Source organism: Opisthocomus hoazin, chromosome 1 (genome assembly GCF_030867145.1).
Source record: "Opisthocomus hoazin isolate bOpiHoa1 chromosome 1, bOpiHoa1.hap1, whole genome shotgun sequence".
NCBI classification, from domain to species: domain Eukaryota; kingdom Metazoa; phylum Chordata; class Aves; order Opisthocomiformes; family Opisthocomidae; genus Opisthocomus; species Opisthocomus hoazin.
In genome coordinates, this window is record NC_134414.1 from 123189344 (window position 1) to 123207707 (window position 18364).

Genomic DNA, 18364 nt, shown 5'->3' on the forward strand with positions numbered 1-18364 from the left:
AAACTGATGCAACCCACAAGTTCTCTGCCTTCCAAAATATTACTCATATCTGCCCTGGCACCAAATCATTGACTCTTGAACCGAGAATCCTATGACCTGCCCTTCCCCAGATAATGAGCTCCTTCACCCACAGTATTCCAGCCCCCTGCCCTCTCCCTGCTTCTTTATGGAGCTATTCCCTAACAAGTTTTACCCCAAGCCTCATAATAGCCATTACTGGAAGAAGCCCCCAGTAGTTTAGTCTGTGGTTTCTACTTACAGCTACAAATTAATGCACACAGGCACAAAGGCACACAATGACAAAGCACTTTCCTGCCCATTAACAGTGGCTGGAAAATACCAGCCTTTCTTGCCAAAGAGTTTCTGCTGTATTGCTCTTCATTCATTTCCATGATTAAGGTTTCTTTCCTTTAAGAATCCTTCTATTCTCATTTCTTGAAACTGAGTACCTCTTGGGGTCACTGCAGGGCATAATTTCATTTTAATTGCAAGTTCAACATCAATACTCATCTCATATTTCAGCAGCTCTCGGTTTATCCCAGCTTCTTCCAAAGCAAATGATAATACATCACTGTGCAATGAGCTCACATGCAGATGAAATCCAGAGTTGAAGATCTCAACAAGACACTTCCTTTAAAGTTCTCTTATTTTTGCCTCTATAGAGCTTTCTGCCCTCTATTGAATGGCACAAGCGGAAGCCAGCTCAGAGCACAGCCAAGCTTCAAATAGTTCTCTATCATACGTCTCATTACGAGACTAAAAGGTTCCTTTCTCCCTGCTTCCCTCAAGGGAAAGGAAAATAAGTCACTTGTGTGAAAATCCCTACAAGTCTATCGTGGGCAAATACACTCTAAATACTAAGTGGGGTTGCCAGCTTCAGGGTAAAAGGGATAGAAAATTATAGGACAAATGCCAAAAAAGAACTTATGACACCAGGATAAACCAGGTGAATCTCACAGAGACCAGGTGTCTCAGAATTAAAAAAAAGCCAAACAGCCAGCTGCGGGCCAGCTGGAGCCATCTGAACCAGATACCAGTACAGACACCTGCATCAGATAAGCACCCTGATCACAAGCAAGTTCCCAGCTATCTGACTCCCACCTTTGCTGGCCAGCTCAACTAAGGTTGTGGCCAAAGTGGAGCACGGAAAAAAAAAGACAGCCTGTCTCATCTGCTGCTCAGCCCTTGCAGCGCAAAGACATTGCCACTGGAGCAACACCTCCAGGTTACCAGAAGACAAGTGAGAGATTTCAGGTTGGGTGGATAGGATCACAAGTTTTACAAGAAGCTGCCTTGAAACACTGGCTTCAGAAAACCAGCAAGGAACAGAAGACAGGTGTGTTGCAGGCTGGAAGAATGGCTATGTACATCTACATCATCCAACAGCTCATGAGGAGAGAGGATGCATTTGAGTTTCAGCAGAAATGATGAAATGAAATTAAGGGAAAATTTCAAGACAAGCACTGCCAGCTGTTCTTGTCACTCACATGGCCAGGCAACCTTCTAAAAAAGAGATGGCAGAACTTCTGTTCTAGACTGGGAAAAGCAAAAAATAAAAAAAGCACTGAAGAAATTAAAGTCTTCATATGGGACAGCTTTCCCCTGCCCCTCAGATAAGCTTAGTTTGCTTACAGCTACTGGACATACAGCAGGCATTCATTTTATGAAATCAGTCTAGTGATCTATGTTATTCATAAGGCCAGACTAGAGGATTCACAAGATCCTCTCTGGTCTTAAAATATATCCAGCAGAGAACAATCTGCCATTGATTGAATATTTGAAAAGTAATGACCTACTAGGCTCTTCCTCACCCTCCCCGCCCCTTCTGGTTTAGATAGCTCAGTGGACAAAATCCACATTTCGTTTTTTAGTTCAGGAAGTTTCAAACAAATGCCTCTACATTAACATTTCAGAACGTTAACCAAATAGAATAAACACATTCCTCTGCACCAGCAAGCGGGGAAAGAAGAGAGGAGGTCTCTGCTTGCAGCCAGCAAATTCTGCCTTGAGTGGAAAGAATCTGAGCAAGACATTTTCCATAGATCTTCATGGAAAAACATTTCATAGCACTGCCACATTTCAAGCCTATTGTGGCAGGAAACACTGAAGTTTCATGTGCGCAGTCCTCAGCTCATATATAAAAAGCTTACAAGCCTCCTGCCGTTCAGATAGATCACGTTGCACAACGCATACGCACACTAAAAACCCCTCCCTGACATCACTCAACTCAAAGAGATCTGGGAGGGAGTCAAACTGGAAGAAAGGATTTCCAGTCCTAGCAAGATTCCCCACCCCCTATCAAAAAGCAATCAACAAAAACAACCAAGAAAGAAGTTCCTCCTGCGACCAAAAGCTTCATGTAAAACCCTTTAAGGGTTTCCTTCTGCTGAAAACGCTGCTTCTGTATTGATCACCTCCCCACTTCATCCCTCATGGTGCACGCTGAAAAATGCTGTTGAAGTCCAAGCCTTCGAAGCAGGGAGGAGACTGGCACACCTTCTATTTTTCAAAGTTATACTGCCTTATTATATCCCCTCCAAGTCACACCTAAAATGCCTTTCTGTTACACTTTGAGAAGCCCAAAAGTGAGGAAAACTCTTAATAAGTCAGTCACGCTATTAGGGACAAACGCACTCGTAAGCTACTCATCGCCCATTTAACTCAGGATTGAGCAGAGCGGTGCTCCCCAGCTTTTACAGTTGCCTGCAGAGCTGCACGCCTCTGCTTCTTCTGGCCCTTTTCTGTCAGTATTTTCCCTCCAGTTTTGGGGAGCCTCTAATTCTCCCTAGAAACCACTAGCAACCTCAGCAGTTCTGCCTTTCACCACTCCCATCAGGGAAAATCTGGCACCACCTTCTTTTTCTGAAGAACAAGTTTGACAGCTGCCAGTACCACAGGATGCAAGACCAGGGTGTGATATCTGAGCTGTGCTTTTCTTGCTGCTCTGCAGCCTTGCCATTTACCTCTGGCTCCCTGACTCAGTCACAGCTTGCAACAAAGACAGTGCACCTCAGCAAACAAAACCAAAGTAACACACCCACAAAACATCTTCTGTCTCATACATCTGACTCCAAATAGTAATTCCACGGTTAGTCCATTCTAACCGTGCTCATCACAGGTCCTCATCATGCCCACAGATGAATGTCCAGCAAGGACATCCAAGTAACAACTGAAGGACGCAAAGTTCATCCACCAACTGAAGAAAGGAAGGTATGTCAGGCCAGATTTTGCTACTTGCCAAGATTATTTTGGGAAATAGCTCTCCAGTAAATTGTGCCTGGGATCTCATTGCTCTCTTCATTCTTTTGTAAAGAATGAAAGGCTGACAGGGGCTCAGGACTATCCCCCCCCCGCTCCAGTCCTGCTACTGGAATTCACACATTCTCAGGGCAGTGCTACAGGCTGCCTCCCTTTCTTCACTTCATGCGTTAGAAATCCTATCTGGGTGAAGAGACTGGGAGTAGGGAGTGACAGCAGAAAAGTCAAGACTGCAACTTGCACACTTTCCTCCCTTGCACAGGTCACAGGTTTTCCCCTGAAGCACGGATATTAACAGCACACCGCCAAACTTTTTGGATGGGAGTTCAAAGTGACATAACGCGAGCAATGTTGAGAGAGTCACCAACCACCACTTTTGTGCAGGAAAGCCTCCACGCAAGAGCTTGGAGGGGAGGGGTTTGGGACAGATTTCATTATTGCTGGTTTCTTGCATCACCCCTTTGCAAATGCTGCTCTCCCACTGCGTCTGACCTAAATATCAAGAGTAATAAGGCTAAAACTATAGCCCATTAAACCATCTTGAGAAGACAACAAATCTACAGCAATACTCAGCTGTGACAGAGCAGCTCCAAGAGGCATTTGGAACATAGGCAACTAACAGATTATTCTCAGAACAGTAACTTACCATAAAACTAAACAAAAAGACAACCAGAAATTACCTAGAACTGAGAGAAGCGTTGAGCTGAGTCAATGTCCTCTCTTTGGCCAGCTTAGGTCAGGCTGCATCTTCATTCGAGTTTGTATCAGGATGCTACATTTCAAAGCTTCTTACAAAGTGATGTCCTCATTGCAAGGCTGTCCCCCTATGCTCAGCCCTTGTCCTTTTCTCAGTGTGTCCAGTATAACGAAGTACTGTTTTTAGAAATCATCTCATAGAAATGATTACCTTAGTCATGGATATAACCAGAATTCAGGCTGCTCTTGCCTAGCCACAGACACATGTTCTAAAAACCCTACAGCCCCACTAGTATAAGCAGAATAACTCACAGGAAGAACAAGGGGTGTGAGGAGAAATCTTCTCCAAAGCTGTGCTTATAAACAGAAATGGGGGAGCACAGAAGTTTTGAGATAAAGCAGCTAACTAGAGAGCTCCAGCATAGGATGCACCTTTGGGCTACACTGAGAGCTCTTCAAAACTGCTCAAGAAGTCACCAGCTTGGTTTATCAAAGCATGAGATGAGCCTCTCACTTATAAGTGTATCACCATCATAAAAACAACTCTGCAGTACTTCCCACCCACACAGCTTGATAGTAAGTCAGTGTTAACATGCATCTCTGATGATCCAAACCAAACCTGTCCCCTCCTCCCTCCCCACAACAATATACCAGGACATGCATGCTTCTGTAGAAAAATCTCAACAGGCAGGCTATGCTACAGCTAAAGATGAGGGCTTCAGCAAGGATGTGAGGAACAGGATGCACTTCTGATACTGAAATTCATCACAATTTGTGGAGGTTTGCAACCCAGCCACAAGGGGTCTTCCAGTGGCAGGATACACTTGCTGAGACGGCTGAAATGTTACCATTACCTTGACCTGACCATTTCCTGCAATTACATTAACAGGAAGGTGTGCTCAGGCAATTTAATGCTATGCTAATCAAGTCTGTTTTGGAACAGAAATCTAGTTCATATTAATGTTCTTTCAGAGCAGCCACTACCTAACAGCAATCTAGTGATAAAGCTGGCAAATGTGGCAGCAGTTATTCCATACTGAGAACCAGCTCTGAGCTCACAGGACCATAAAAACTGCATTAGAAAAGAAAAACCCAGGGGTTATAATTATAGCCAATTCGTTAAACATCCTCCTGTAAACAATCAATAGCACAAAGGATAAAAGTACCACCAAAAGAGACAAACAAAGCTCTCAGCCATCATACCATTTGAAGACCCCTTGCATGTTCCAAAGAGTAGGTGTTTCCCAGAGATGGTGAAACCACTGGGAAAGTGTCAAAGAACTCTCTCCCTTTCTGGCTTAGACACGCAGCTGCCAGATTCTGTACCAACCTGATGTCTGGAAGTCTATCTGGATGGGGTTGGATAAGCCATTCACTGCTTCACGCCACATGCCACCACCACCTGGAGACCAGGCAGTCACCACACAGCGATACAGCCCAGCATCAGAAATCTGAGTCTGATACATCCTGTAGCGGAACTCATTCTCCTGGACCTTCTCTAGAACCACACCGTCCACACGAGTCTGGTCTGTCCAGTCTTCCAGTCGCACTACTGAATCCTGGTTCAAGGAGATGATGCGAGTTGTTCCATTGGGATTCGACCGATCCGTTAGTGGCTTCTCAGCTGTAATGAGGACAGAATAGCGTGGCGTCTTGATGTTTTTTGAAGACACTTTGCATGTCATCTCAAAGGTGTGGCCTGCTACAAAGAATGGCTTCAATTTCACTGCCTCCACTGTCAGCATGTAATCTGAAGAAGGAAGGAAATAAGCAGCAAGAGAGCGGTTAATAAACAGGTGCAGATATTTCCACAGCACCTTTCAATCTAGATGATTACAAATAAGCAAAGTACTTGTTTCAGAGAGACAATTCCCAGCACATTTATCTAAACCCATCTGGACATCCCAGAATGCTACTCAACAGCACACACACACCCCAATACACAACAGTTTGGGTCAAGATGCAAGGATTCAAACAAATACCAAATATTGAACAGATAATGCAATACACAGGTCGTAGCATGACAAGACCTCCAGGACTTTTTATATTCAGAAGCAAAGTTCTTAGTTAGACAAGACTCAGAGTCCCAGTTTAATGCTGGATCTGGAAAAGCACCCTCAGTGACAGGATGCAAGGACACTACCGAAGTACTCACAACTAGAGACAAAAGCTGCCACTAAATGAATCAGAAGCACTTAGTGTAGCTTCTTTTATTTCCCTTGAAAATCCACCCTAACAGCAATCCAGACACATTCAGCTGATCTCCCAAGATCAGCTGAAATGGCATGACAAAAAAGTTTGTGATAACACCAGAAGTCTCCACCCCCAGCACCCCTCCTCACAACCCTCTGTGTTGAAAGAGTTTGGTATACCTGTGCCTCCATGTGTGTTCTTTTCCCTTGCTCCTCAGGCGTTCACCTGAGTACAAGCCTACCAGAAGCCTTGATGTTTCCCAGCAGCCCATTTGGCATCAAGAACGCCAGCAACACTTACTGCTCAGTTTCCTTTCCTTTCTTCAGCATTCTCCAAGTCTGCCAGCTCCTCAATCCCAAGAATCCCTTAATTACAGTGTTACAGAGCACAGCCCCGAGACACAAAAAAACAGAAGCTCACAATAAGAAACTGAGAAAACAAGGAGTGACTGAAATCAGTACCAGATAAAAGGAAAGGGAGTTGCTAGGTTCCTGGCACTGTGATGAAGAGACATCCCACAGACTCAGGTTCTTCCCAAGAAAAGGGTGCTGGGACAGAATACACAGCTTACTGCTACTTCCCAAAGTAGCAGTATTGGAAGAATTCAGTCATTCTGACTTTCTGGACTTACTTTGCTGCAGCACATTCTCCCTTCCCATCCTTATAAAAAACAGGTGTGGACATGCTAAAAAAAAAAACCCCACCCTACACAGATCACCTTTATGCAAGGTGAAACTTCTCAAGAAAAGGGAAATAAGCAATGGTGAGATTGTTACACATTCCCCAAACTGAACTAAATGCAGTAATATTTATGCCCTCCCCACAAGAGCAACAAGATACTTGTCAAGATTACATTTTGCAGTATTTTGCCTTCAAGCAGCAGTTTTCACAATGAGTAAACACAGCCCATAAGATGAGAAACCCGGTATGACAACTTTAAATCAGCACTGTATAAAGCAGATCACAGTACAAAGCTATATAAAGAAACAGCAGGAGGGGGGAAGGCTAGGCTGCTTCTAGTGGTCTAGCTGAGCACAGAATTACTTGATACTCCACACCAAACTTCCTCCCACGCTTCCACCCGCTAAGCAAGTAGAAATACAAGAGTTGTACATTTAGGCACTCAAATGACAACTGAAGTTGCACACAGAGAGTCATTCTCTGCTCCCTTGTGTGAAAACTCATCATACATCTGATTCTAGACTTCAAATCCATTTTTTCCCTCATTCTGTGTACATGAGATTCTGGTATCACACTCTTCAAAAGGCTGCAGTATTTAGGAGCCCAGCACAGATCAGCTTGACACATTATTTTAGGAATCTGGTAGACAATTCTACTTTTGCCCCGAAAGTGGAAGCACAAACAGATAGCCATACTTCTCGCCACATTTTGCTGCTTTCCAGGCCTTGTGAGCAGGGTCTGGGCAAAACACCCTCCTGGTGCAAATGTTCTTTGTGCTGTTGATCTTCACATCAGAGCACTGGATCACAGACACCGAAAAAGAAATCTTGCATTTGATGTCTCATGCATGTGCCTAAGACAAATACCTTCACATGATCAGAGCAGTACAGATGTAGCTGAGAAGAGACAACTCTTCCTACTATCTGGGCTCCAAATGCCTTACTTCAACTGTTCCCTGAGCCACAGGTCAGGCAGCAGTACAGGGGAGTGTCTTGTCCCCAGTAAAGACAGAGCAAACTTTGTTCCTGAACATCCTTTCTCAACTTTCCATTTGAAGGCAACAGAAAATGCTGCTTTTACCAATTATTTTTCTAAAGAAAAGCAGAAAGGAGCGGTGGTAGCATGAGACAGCAGCAGAAACGCCATCTCTAGAGTCTGTGGAAGAGAACATCTGAAGACCAGGAACGCAGCTGGAGAACACTGGTAGAATTCCGAAGCGTTAGCATTTAGGATGCTGAACAGAGAACAGGGCGGTATATTGTATCAAAGTCCTTTCAAATTATTTTTCTACCTTTTAAAAACCCAAAATTCCTTAGCTTGGACAAATACAGAAGGCAGAGGCACCTCCTCTTATGTGAGTCCACAAGAAATACAGATCAGAATAGAGAAGGGGACACAAAACCCAGCATATATCAGTGCTGAATGTTTCTTGTTGCAAGAAAGTAAAAAAAAAACCAAAGGAATATTTCTGAATCTGCAATAAGAGACCTGCGTACATAGTAAAGTAGGGAAAAAAAACCCATATCCTATAAACTAGAAAAGCCTGGATAGCCATTCTTAACAGTTTAGTTCTGTGCCAAAATTGTTCTCCTTCAGTAGCAGCAGATGAAATGTAATTAGCACTCCACCACTCACACCTAGAAAAGCATGTAGTTGTCTCTGCGTGTGACGCTGCACATCATGGGAAAGAGGAGAAACCAAAGATTTTGCACTTAGGTTAGAAATAACAGTAATCTGCAAGAAAAGTTAAGTGGGAAAGGAAAGTTCCTTCATGTTTCCTATGTTAACAGAAACTACTTATCGGATCTTATAGCAGAAGATGGGCCAATGAGGTCAAAGAACATTTTCTTCCATGAACTGCATCCTAAGATCTCATTTCTAATCTTCCAAAAATTGCCAAGGAGGCAATGTCTCTGTCTTGACCACTACCCTGCACTCTTGCCCCTCCACACACACACACCTGCAACCCCACGCAGAGTCTCACCTCCATCTCGCAAAGCTCCCTGTATGAAAAGCGTAATAAAACACAGCCTGGCTGGTCACATACAGGAGGCTGCAATCGGCAGAGTTTATGTTGGAAAGCAGTAGGGAAGAGATCCTAAGTAAAACATACTCAAAGCTTATAACCAGTTCAGGCACTACTCCAAGACAGAGGGCTAGCAGCAGAAGAAAGCCTAACCAAATGATTCGGATAAAATTTTGGTAATAAACTGTACTCTGGAGCCTGGCAGTCCGTGCCTCTGCCTTCCGTCACTGGCCACTCCAAGTGGTTAAACCACACTATAATTCTCTTGCTCTCTACCACAAAGTGTGTGCTCAGATACATGAGTACTTCCTGGGTAGTGACCAAAAAGTCTTCTCACCCAATCGAAGCCAGTCATACTGCTAGAGAAGCTTAACAGCTACACGGGGGAGGAGGCTTTAGGAAACAGCAAATACCTTCCCTGCACTCCACCAGCTCTGGTCAGAAATGCAGCACAATGGCCATGGCTAACAGTAACCTTAGAGCCTAACATCTTGTCAGCAGCCTCAAGTAACGCCATCTCAGTATTCATAAAGGCTTTTTCACCCCCCAGTGTACTAGCTGGATTGCAAGGAAAGGGATGCAACAGCCATTAAGGTAATGACAGCTCTGCCTTCATAGGAGAAAGAGGCTGTACAACACCCTGAGGTACAGCTCTAGCCCCAGCAGCTCTGATACCAACAGCTCTGAAAATACAGCAGGCACGCTAATAAGGCCTGCACCACAGCCTGACAACTGTATATATAGCACAACTGCTCTCCCCACTGCTGCACGCGCACAGCCAGACCACCCTCACTGGCCTGCTCCCCTGACAAGCAAAGAGCACGAACACTTCATCCTCATGCAGCCATGGCACGAGGAGCCCAGCCACCCCTGACTTGTAACTCAACGCACTTTCTTGTTCCTACACCCAAACCGGCACGTACACCTGGCAGCCCGGTGCCATGGGTATGGGAACTGGCTTGCTCAGGAGGAACTGCATGTCTATTACACACCAGCAACAGCAAAGAGAAGTGGGTGGCAGAAATATCACCTGTTCTCTATTTGCAGGACTTTCTGAAAGGTTAAGATGCCCTTTCTCCCAATTAAATGTAATGGGAGGGCGTGGGCAAGCATTTAGGTAGCATTTAACATAACAAGTAACATTATGTTAAATACAATTACTTTGTAAATTAAAGATCGAAGTATTAACAAACCCACAAATAATAGTACCTTTGGGATTTGGAATTTCAATTAAAAGATAATGTTCTCTTTTGCAAAGAATTCCATGCAGCTCCTAAGCTGACAATACTGGTTTAGGAAATAAGTACCAATTCTGCATTCCACTCCAAACAGCAACTGTGTTTTAAATATAAACAGTACTCACCGAAATTAATAAATAAAATTATCTTTTACACTACCAAACTTTTTTCTTGGTTGAAAATCATCTACACAGCCAGTCAAAAAAGGATGCCTCCTTTACCCCTTTTTACTGATTGGAATTTGTACACCAAATAAGCAAAAAATAATAATATAATTACTGCTTTTCATTTTTTAGGTGAGATAAAGAGGTTTTCTTTGTCACCTTGGCAGGGGAGAGGGTAGAAGAAAGAGAGGAAGAAACAAATCATGCAGACTGTGTCAAAAACTACAGTGATCTATGATAGCTATTGGCTGCGTTTGCAAAGTTGAGTAGAAAGACATGTCAACAGCACTGGTCCTCACAGAACAAAATAGAAAAAAGATAAAAAACCTCAAGTTAGAATGGGCAAACATACAACTTATTATACAACACAGACAAAAAGGACTTTGACATCTTCACATGATGTTTACATTTCAAGCAAAGGCTTCCTTATCCTAAACATCCCTCTGTGCTGACTGACCCACAGACACAACACAAAACCATTTCCCCTTTTTTCAAAAACTCAGAACAACCTTTTCCAAAGTGGGATTTCTTCGAAGTCCCACTCCCTGAGCACTGCTCTAAAGTTAACACAGACAATGCAAGTAATGAAATAGTTGGAAGAAAAGCCTCTGTGTAGTCACAAGCTATCCAAGAGGCAAATTTCTGTTCTCTCCTTAGGCAAGCACGTGGGAGCCTGGCTGCTTTTATAAGCACTAGGAGCAGTTAGGGACTCAAATCACCAGAGATACTTGTCAAAACAACAGTCAGAGAGCAGAGCAGCAGCAGATTAACTCCTTTGTAGTTGCTGGCTACAGCACTGGACTCACAGCTGAGTGTGGAGTTCACATCAATAGAATATGGCAGGGGACAGGGCACATAGAGAAGGGCATCTGGGGGTAGACTACTGAAAGAGTGTCAGAGGCATGTGAGGAGTGAAAGGAAAGAAGGGGAAATCAAAACTATATATTGCTCCCTCCTCCTTACATACATATAACTTGCTTTTTCAGGAGAAGGTGTTTGTAGGATAGCTCACTTTCACATCATAAATTCCCCAACTCCAAGTTTGCCAACAAAATGTACTTTTTAACATGGGGACTATAACATTTACATTTGTGTTGCAAAATTAGCAGAGCTTTTGGAATAAAACCAGAAACAAGGGAACATTCACACCTGTCACAGTTTGTTTTCCCTCAGAAATGTCAACACAGGCTGAGACTTTTCAAGTCCAGCTGGTCTCCCTAGCTGCTCTGAAGGCGATGATCCATTACGTGTGCATGCACATACACACACACTCCGTGTTGTGGCATAACAGCTGAACTAATTGTGACTAGCATTCAGTATTAATGAGAGATCTCATTCCTGCTGGAGAAGCCAGCTTCAGCAAAAAAAATGACCTTCGCGTGGACCATGCTTGGTCTGGGGATGAAGGGAGTAGTACTGAGCGAGCAGCCCACCATTTCTCTCTCCACTGAAGCAGAACCACAGCAGAAGCTCTCCAATTTGCTGCTTAGGGATTGCCCCTAAACAACTTTAAACTAATCTCAAACTACTTGTCCCTGAAATACAGTTCTCTGCCTGTGGCTGCCTGAGTTAGACTGTCAAACAAATCTATCAAGATGAATAGAGCTTAGCTAAGCACAGATTTTTGCCAAAGACACTACAACCAATGTCACCCTACTCCTTCTGTCCCTATCCAACAGACCCTCTTGCACGACCTCACACCTAAGCCAAAATAGTATCACTCTACAGGACATACAGGATAAAAACACCCATTTTAAACCAGCGTTAAGCTTCTAAGAAATGATCCCAGAGTCAGTTTAAATACTGCAGAGCTACTTGACTTCTGCCTAAACAAAGTGCAGATCCAAGCAAATCACTGAATGACTTTGCTCTGCCACCTACTTATTTTTTGATACTCTGGCACTACTATTCCCATGAACTTCCTCAGAAGTGCCTTCTAAACACAGGCTTGTCAGAGAGAGGAAAAAAACCTCTCAAACTGGCAGACAGAGATGACTTCAAGTGAGTGACATTCCTTCTTTTCACCTCAAGTCTACCCTGTTGCTAGCAGCAAGATGTGTCCTACAGAGACCAAAACACTCCAAGTCATGAAAGGGGGCAATAACCCCAGCATCACTTCTGGATCCCACACCTGCCACAATGACAGCCCGGCTCCTGGAAGCCTCAGCACAGTCCGACTGACATATCTCTCTTTTGCACTTCCATTCCAAACTGTTGCATAAAACCAGTAAGCGCTGTTAAGTAGTTACTTGCCTCCACAAATAGGTCTTTTAACAAGGTCTTTACACAAGGTAATAGTGTTTTTTCCTCTTTGTAACACAGAACCCCATTTCTAAAACCCATTAGCAGGCCTTCTGGCTGACCGACCTACTCAAGTGAAAACTATCTCAGCTATCCAGGTCTTTCAGCTTATAGGTGCAAGGTTCCTACCTTGAGTAGCCCAGAAAATGCTGACAGGTGCAGAAGTCACATCTTTGTTCTTTACCCAGCTGTTGTTGCGGTGCCTACTCCATGCAGAGATGACACAGAAGTAATCCCCTCTGTCACTTTCTGAAGTCCACTGGATTCGTAAACTGAAGGTGTCAGCAGTCTTTTTAGAGAAGATTATTTCCCCATTTCGAGTCCGCTCTCTGCTCCTGTCTCCAAGCAGCAGAGTCCAGTCCGCATCCATCGTGGCCAGGAGCTCTTCTGCCACCACATCGTCACTGCGCAGGCGCGGCCGGTAGTACCAGGAAACTGTGAAGCGGATGTTTGCTTCGGTATCCTGCGCGTTTGTGATCCTGCAGTTGAGCTCTGTAGGGTCATCTGAAAACTTGGGTGTTTTAGAGGCATTCAGAAACACCTCATAGACTGGCTCTGCAGGAGAGGAAACCCAGAAGAGGTTAGAAGCTACAAGCAGAAGGAAGAAAGTGCCAGAGCTTATTAGGAGATACTGCTAGCTTCTAGCTTAGGTGCTTTCACAGACTGGATGTTAGAAGCCAGGTGCCAGAATACGCATTTTTCTTACAAGACCTGGGGACTGGCAACTTGGACTCCAGCTGTCAGACTTGAACCAGTCTGACACAAGCACCCCTAGGCCTGCATTTCCAAACAAGACCTTCTGTTTCGTATGTCTGGTCAGACCATTTGAGAAAAATCAGGACTAAGATCTTGTCGGGCAAAATTATTCCCTTCTTTAGGCCTGACCCCAAGAACCCACCCCATGGGTTCAATTTCAGCCAGTCACCTTCTGCACCTGCTCAAATGCCTGGGGCAGCCTGCAGCAACCAGAGACTGGTTATTTCTAGCTTTGGACTGACCAGAGACATCCCATTTCCCCAATTCCTCTCCAGGGTAAGAGGCCATTTCCGATCCTGAACTGTCTTCTTTTCCACACATAACCATCCCATCACATCTCTACAATATGGTTCAAGAATGTTAAAAAACAACCCAAAAACCAAACACCTCACCCACCCACATACCAAAACCAGGGGGCATGGGTACCACCACTGGCACTGGCTACAGGCAGCACCAATAGCACTGCACAGCAAATTTCAGCAGGCAGCACAGTAAATACTAAGTACGCTAAGAGTCCAAGATGTGTAGATCAGAAGAGCTTCACAGTCTGAAGAGAGAAGTACATGTGGTACAGCTGTGAGGCTGCAACACCTCAAGCTTGAAATGGAGTGCCTGAAATTAATGGGTTAAGAATGGGGTGGTTGTATTTAAAACTGAAATAGCTGGCTGTCCAAAGCCTAAAAGCGATAAGGCAGCCACATGACTATTTTCTCTCAGACTACAGAGATAGTAAAGGAGAAAGATTACAGAAAGAACCTCACACCACAAAGGAAATGCATATTTATTTACTAGTATTAGAATATTTTTCTGTCTTGCTGTCTACTATAACTCAGAAAAAAGACTAGCTTTCCAGCTGTTTGGCCAATACTCACCACATGGCTTTTACATCGTAAGTGTATTCAGTGTTCTATATTTATTTCTTGCTTTATGTTTTGTTTGGCATTTTGCCCTCCTCGAAACAATTAACCAAAGCTATAATTGGGACAGAGATAGCAATCCAAGGCTAAAACTTAGGCTTAGCTCACCAATGAGTCAAGATAATAAAGCATCTTAATAGAACTGCTGCACAAACTGTGCGTGCACATGCACTTTTGGACTTCAGATGCAAAGGATAAAACAGTTGTATCAAGCAAGCTGGCTGCTGCTATGTCAGCTTGCAGAAAAGATCTTTCACCGTTAAGTTTTATGCATGCAGTGTCCTTGCATCTAGCAAGAACAAGGGCATTAATATACACCAGATATTAGAGTATCTAGCTGATACTGAAGATGAGTTTCTGCAGCGTTAAGCAGCACACAAGCACAGAAGTACTGTGTACATAAGTCCACAGTACCTACTACCAGTGAACGTAAGTGCAAATTTCTATGTATTTTCAGTATAAAGCAAAATAAAAAGAAAATGCCCAGAATTCCTCTGCTACAACCACGTCATAGATTATTAATGGTGGCCAAAACCCACTTTTGGTTTAAGTCCCTATAGATCCTACAGCTACACTACTCTTCCTGTCTCATTCACAAAAGACTAGTCTTCTCCAGGGCCTCATGATATATTACTCACGCTCTGCAATTTTCTTATCACTCCCCCTCATCTCCCCTTCCCCCCTCCAAAAAAGGAGGCATTCAAGACCAATTAATATTTTCACAGCAAAGATGACTATGAAAGCAGAAACTCTTTTCTAGGCAGAAACATAAGAAGGAAAAAGCTGCAAGAAACCCGAGTCCTTCGAAAATCACTTCAGGTTTGTTTTATTTGCGGGCAGGGGAAAGACCGCTAAGAAGAGTTTTGGCTTTGACAGCACCACTCCAGACAGGCGTTTCACCCTGATAGACGCTCAAACACAAGATTTAGAAAGAATAAAAGACTGGCTGGATAAACCTCATTCCTCCACTCTGTCAGCTGTCAAAGAACTGCCTCACTGACAGTTCAATGACTTAATACTCCAGCAGCTCTTAACTTCCATTAAGGAGATGTTGGTGAATTCTGGATGCAGTCAAATACCTCAAATGCTGAAAATTTATTCTGCTTTCCCTTGCCCTAGCAACCAAGCATCTGCTGAAGAGCAGATTTTATTCTATTCTGTTCCCAAACAATGACAAATTGGAACGGGAAGAGTAAGGAATAGTCCCACAGGTACGGGTGCTATGAGAGAATACGTGAACACGTGTGCGTGCACATGCACACACACAAGTGGGGAAAGGAGGGAACACTCACACATTGAACGTGCAATTCGAATGGCTGAATGAGGACAGGAAACTAAGATATTTATCACTTGCACACTTTGAGCACACATTACAAATGTACCTGGAAACAGCCACGGCTCAACTGCTCTGTACAATGCTAAAATGCAAAATCTGAAGTCACTGTTACTGGGATTTGACCTTGTGACACAGCTATTTATTTCTGAAAACCAGGCTTCAGAGCAGGCTCTCTATATGCCGGTCTAATTCAGTACTTTTATGTTGGAAGAGCTCTGCCTTTGTAACTGGACAGTACCACCAGTTTCTGATGAGAAGAGGCTCTGAACAGGTACACTGAGAGGGTTCAGGTCTGGATACTTGCATCCAGCCAAAGCTGGGAACAAACACCATGTACTACAGCTCTGCCAATTCACCCTCAGCTCACTTCTCGGTTCATTCATGCTTCCAACACAGCCAATAGTTTGTGAATTTTAGCAGGTGCAGATACCTTACCCACAGCATCCTGTAATACCATCTTGAGTTTTATTGCTTTTAACTTGAAGCTATTCTCTCCCCAAAATTAAACTAGGAGACAGAATGGGTAGGATGACATATCTAGACCTATCCCTAAAACGACACACTTTTTAGAAGTTTCGCTGGAGTTTCATTTTCAGTATTTCTCCTAAGTAACTTCTAAGCATATTTGCATAAAGAGAGATCTTCAAAGCTTAAGAGTTCAGCTGGGATAACGCAAAGCAAAAGCTTTACAATCTGCAGCATGCATATGAGACAGTGGATCTCCAAAACAGATTTGTCTTGGGAAAGATACTGTCAGCTTGCTCTTGTAGCCCAGGTAGATCAGATAAGCCTGTTGAACCTCTTAGCCACAGCTTCTGCTCCTCATTCAGTCAACAAGCCTTAAATGAACAACTGTTCAACACAGCTGCTTCTAACCAGCCCCTTGCAAAAAAATCTGGACATTGGCGTTATTAGAGCTGCAAGAAGGGAAAAGCACCATGAACAACTGTGGGATAAAGGAAGGAGAGACTGAAGAGCTCAAGTTTCTGTTTAAGTAAATTTTCTCCCCCCCCCGCCCTGGTGAATTAGAAGAACTTGCTGCAGACATGCTGAGGTAACATATGGAAGCCATAACTTAGAGTGCACAAACAATCCTTTGCTTGTCCAAAAGTCTAAAAATCCACTCATCTCTAGGACTGAACGATGAAAAATGCACACACTGAGTGCGATGTTAAATATTGCAGGAAAATCTGTTTTAGTGGCCACTATGCTAATCAACACTGCTAGCATTAAGCTAGCCACAAACCAGGTCTCTCTCTCAGTCACGCTACTCAACAGCTAAGTGACATGGTCTCATAAAATAGACCTGTGTGTTGAGAGGGGAGAGTAAAGCAGTATAAAGTCATGTTCCATTCTAAATCTATCAGTAGGATGTGGCGTGTCTCTAATGATTAAAATAAAACAAAAACCTAACAACTCTGAAAGCTATTAGAATTCATTATGAAGTTTCCACTACAAATAATTTTTGTGGTATATGACTTATAATAATCAGTGGAAGCATCTGATATCACTGTGTTCAGAGCTCAGAGAGAATGTCTGTTGCTGGATCAGAGTCCAGCTAATGGTACGAGGGAGGTGAAAGGGGACAACATGACAACAGGGGCATCTTCAGCCTCTTGAAAACAAGGCAAGCTCTTAAATTCCATTTCCCAGTTGCAGACTGTGGAATGACACCAGAAAATGGAGTGCATGGGTGGGACATGTGGTAATATATCCTAAACCACTATACTGTACAAACCCAACACCCCATAGGGATAGATCAGTATTTTTATATGTGAGAGAGGTATCATAGATAATAGATGCAAATGCAAGAGAAACAGAAGAGATTCTGCAAGGTCCTCTCCCTTTTCTGATGGAATCAAGGAATGAGTGGTACATTACCCATGAAGTCTGAAAGCAGAATCACTCACCTAATGTTGTCACCACCACACTGACCGGTGCAGATGTCCTCTCCACCACCTTATACCAGCTTCCGTTGTGCAGTGGTACCCAAACAGCTGCTTGGCAGAAGTAATAGCCAGAGTCTTCTACATCCACATCACGCACCAACAGGCGATAGGAGTTCCTATCTACATGGCTCAGGCTGATGCGAGTTGAATCACTAACAACAGAATCACGGTCCATGCTCAGCAAAACCTGAGCATCTGACAAGGTATCATCAGGTGATGCAGAAAAATACCACATCACGTCTGCTTGGAAAATACCACTCCTGTCTGTTGTGATGTTGCATGTAAGATCCAGGGAGTCTTTTTCGGTCACAGACACATTGTTTGTTGAGATGACCACATCTAGAGCTTAGAAATGAAGAGAGAAAAATTCAAACAAAAAAAATTGTTTTGTTTTGTTTGTTTAAAAAAAGAACAGTCCACTATAAGTTATCCAGGACTTCACATTCTGTTACAGAAGCTTCTGAAATAGCTCAGTAGCACTACCTTCAAATGCCTGTTGGATATTGAGCTGCATGATCTATTACAAGGCAAGTATACATTATCAGTCAAGCAAGGGATGCATGATGACGGTGGGGGGAGGAAGGGAGGGAGAATACGGTTTTTATAACTCAACAGCAACTGGTCCATGAAGGCTTTGTCCCAATCACAGACCACACGTCACCTTTGCACAGCAGGAAAAGGTGTACAGGATTTTCCAGTCTCACAGGAGGGTCAAGGTGTTTTGGGACTATTTCTCAGAAGAGAAAATGTCCACTGAAATCACTAGGAACTATATTGGAACTCAACCTGGTTTCTGCCGAAATGGTTTTGAGCTCCTCTAACAAGAACAGATTTAGATGAGAGGCAGTC

General features: G+C 43.6%; 1 protein-coding gene across 1 annotated transcript in view; it reads right to left on the reverse strand.

Annotated features, from left to right (window-relative positions):
* The window catches only part of PTGFRN (prostaglandin F2 receptor inhibitor), a 72048-nt gene that overhangs the window by 17129 nt on the left and 36555 nt on the right, over positions 1-18364 (reverse strand). Inside the window, exons 4-6 of the mRNA XM_075434482.1 lie at positions 17477-17860; positions 12687-13112; positions 5285-5704 (exon numbers count right to left, since the gene is read on the reverse strand). Of these exons, the coding sequence (XP_075290597.1) occupies positions 5285-5704; positions 12687-13112; positions 17477-17860 (1230 nt within the window). The remainder of the gene's footprint in view (positions 1-5284; positions 5705-12686; positions 13113-17476; positions 17861-18364) is intronic.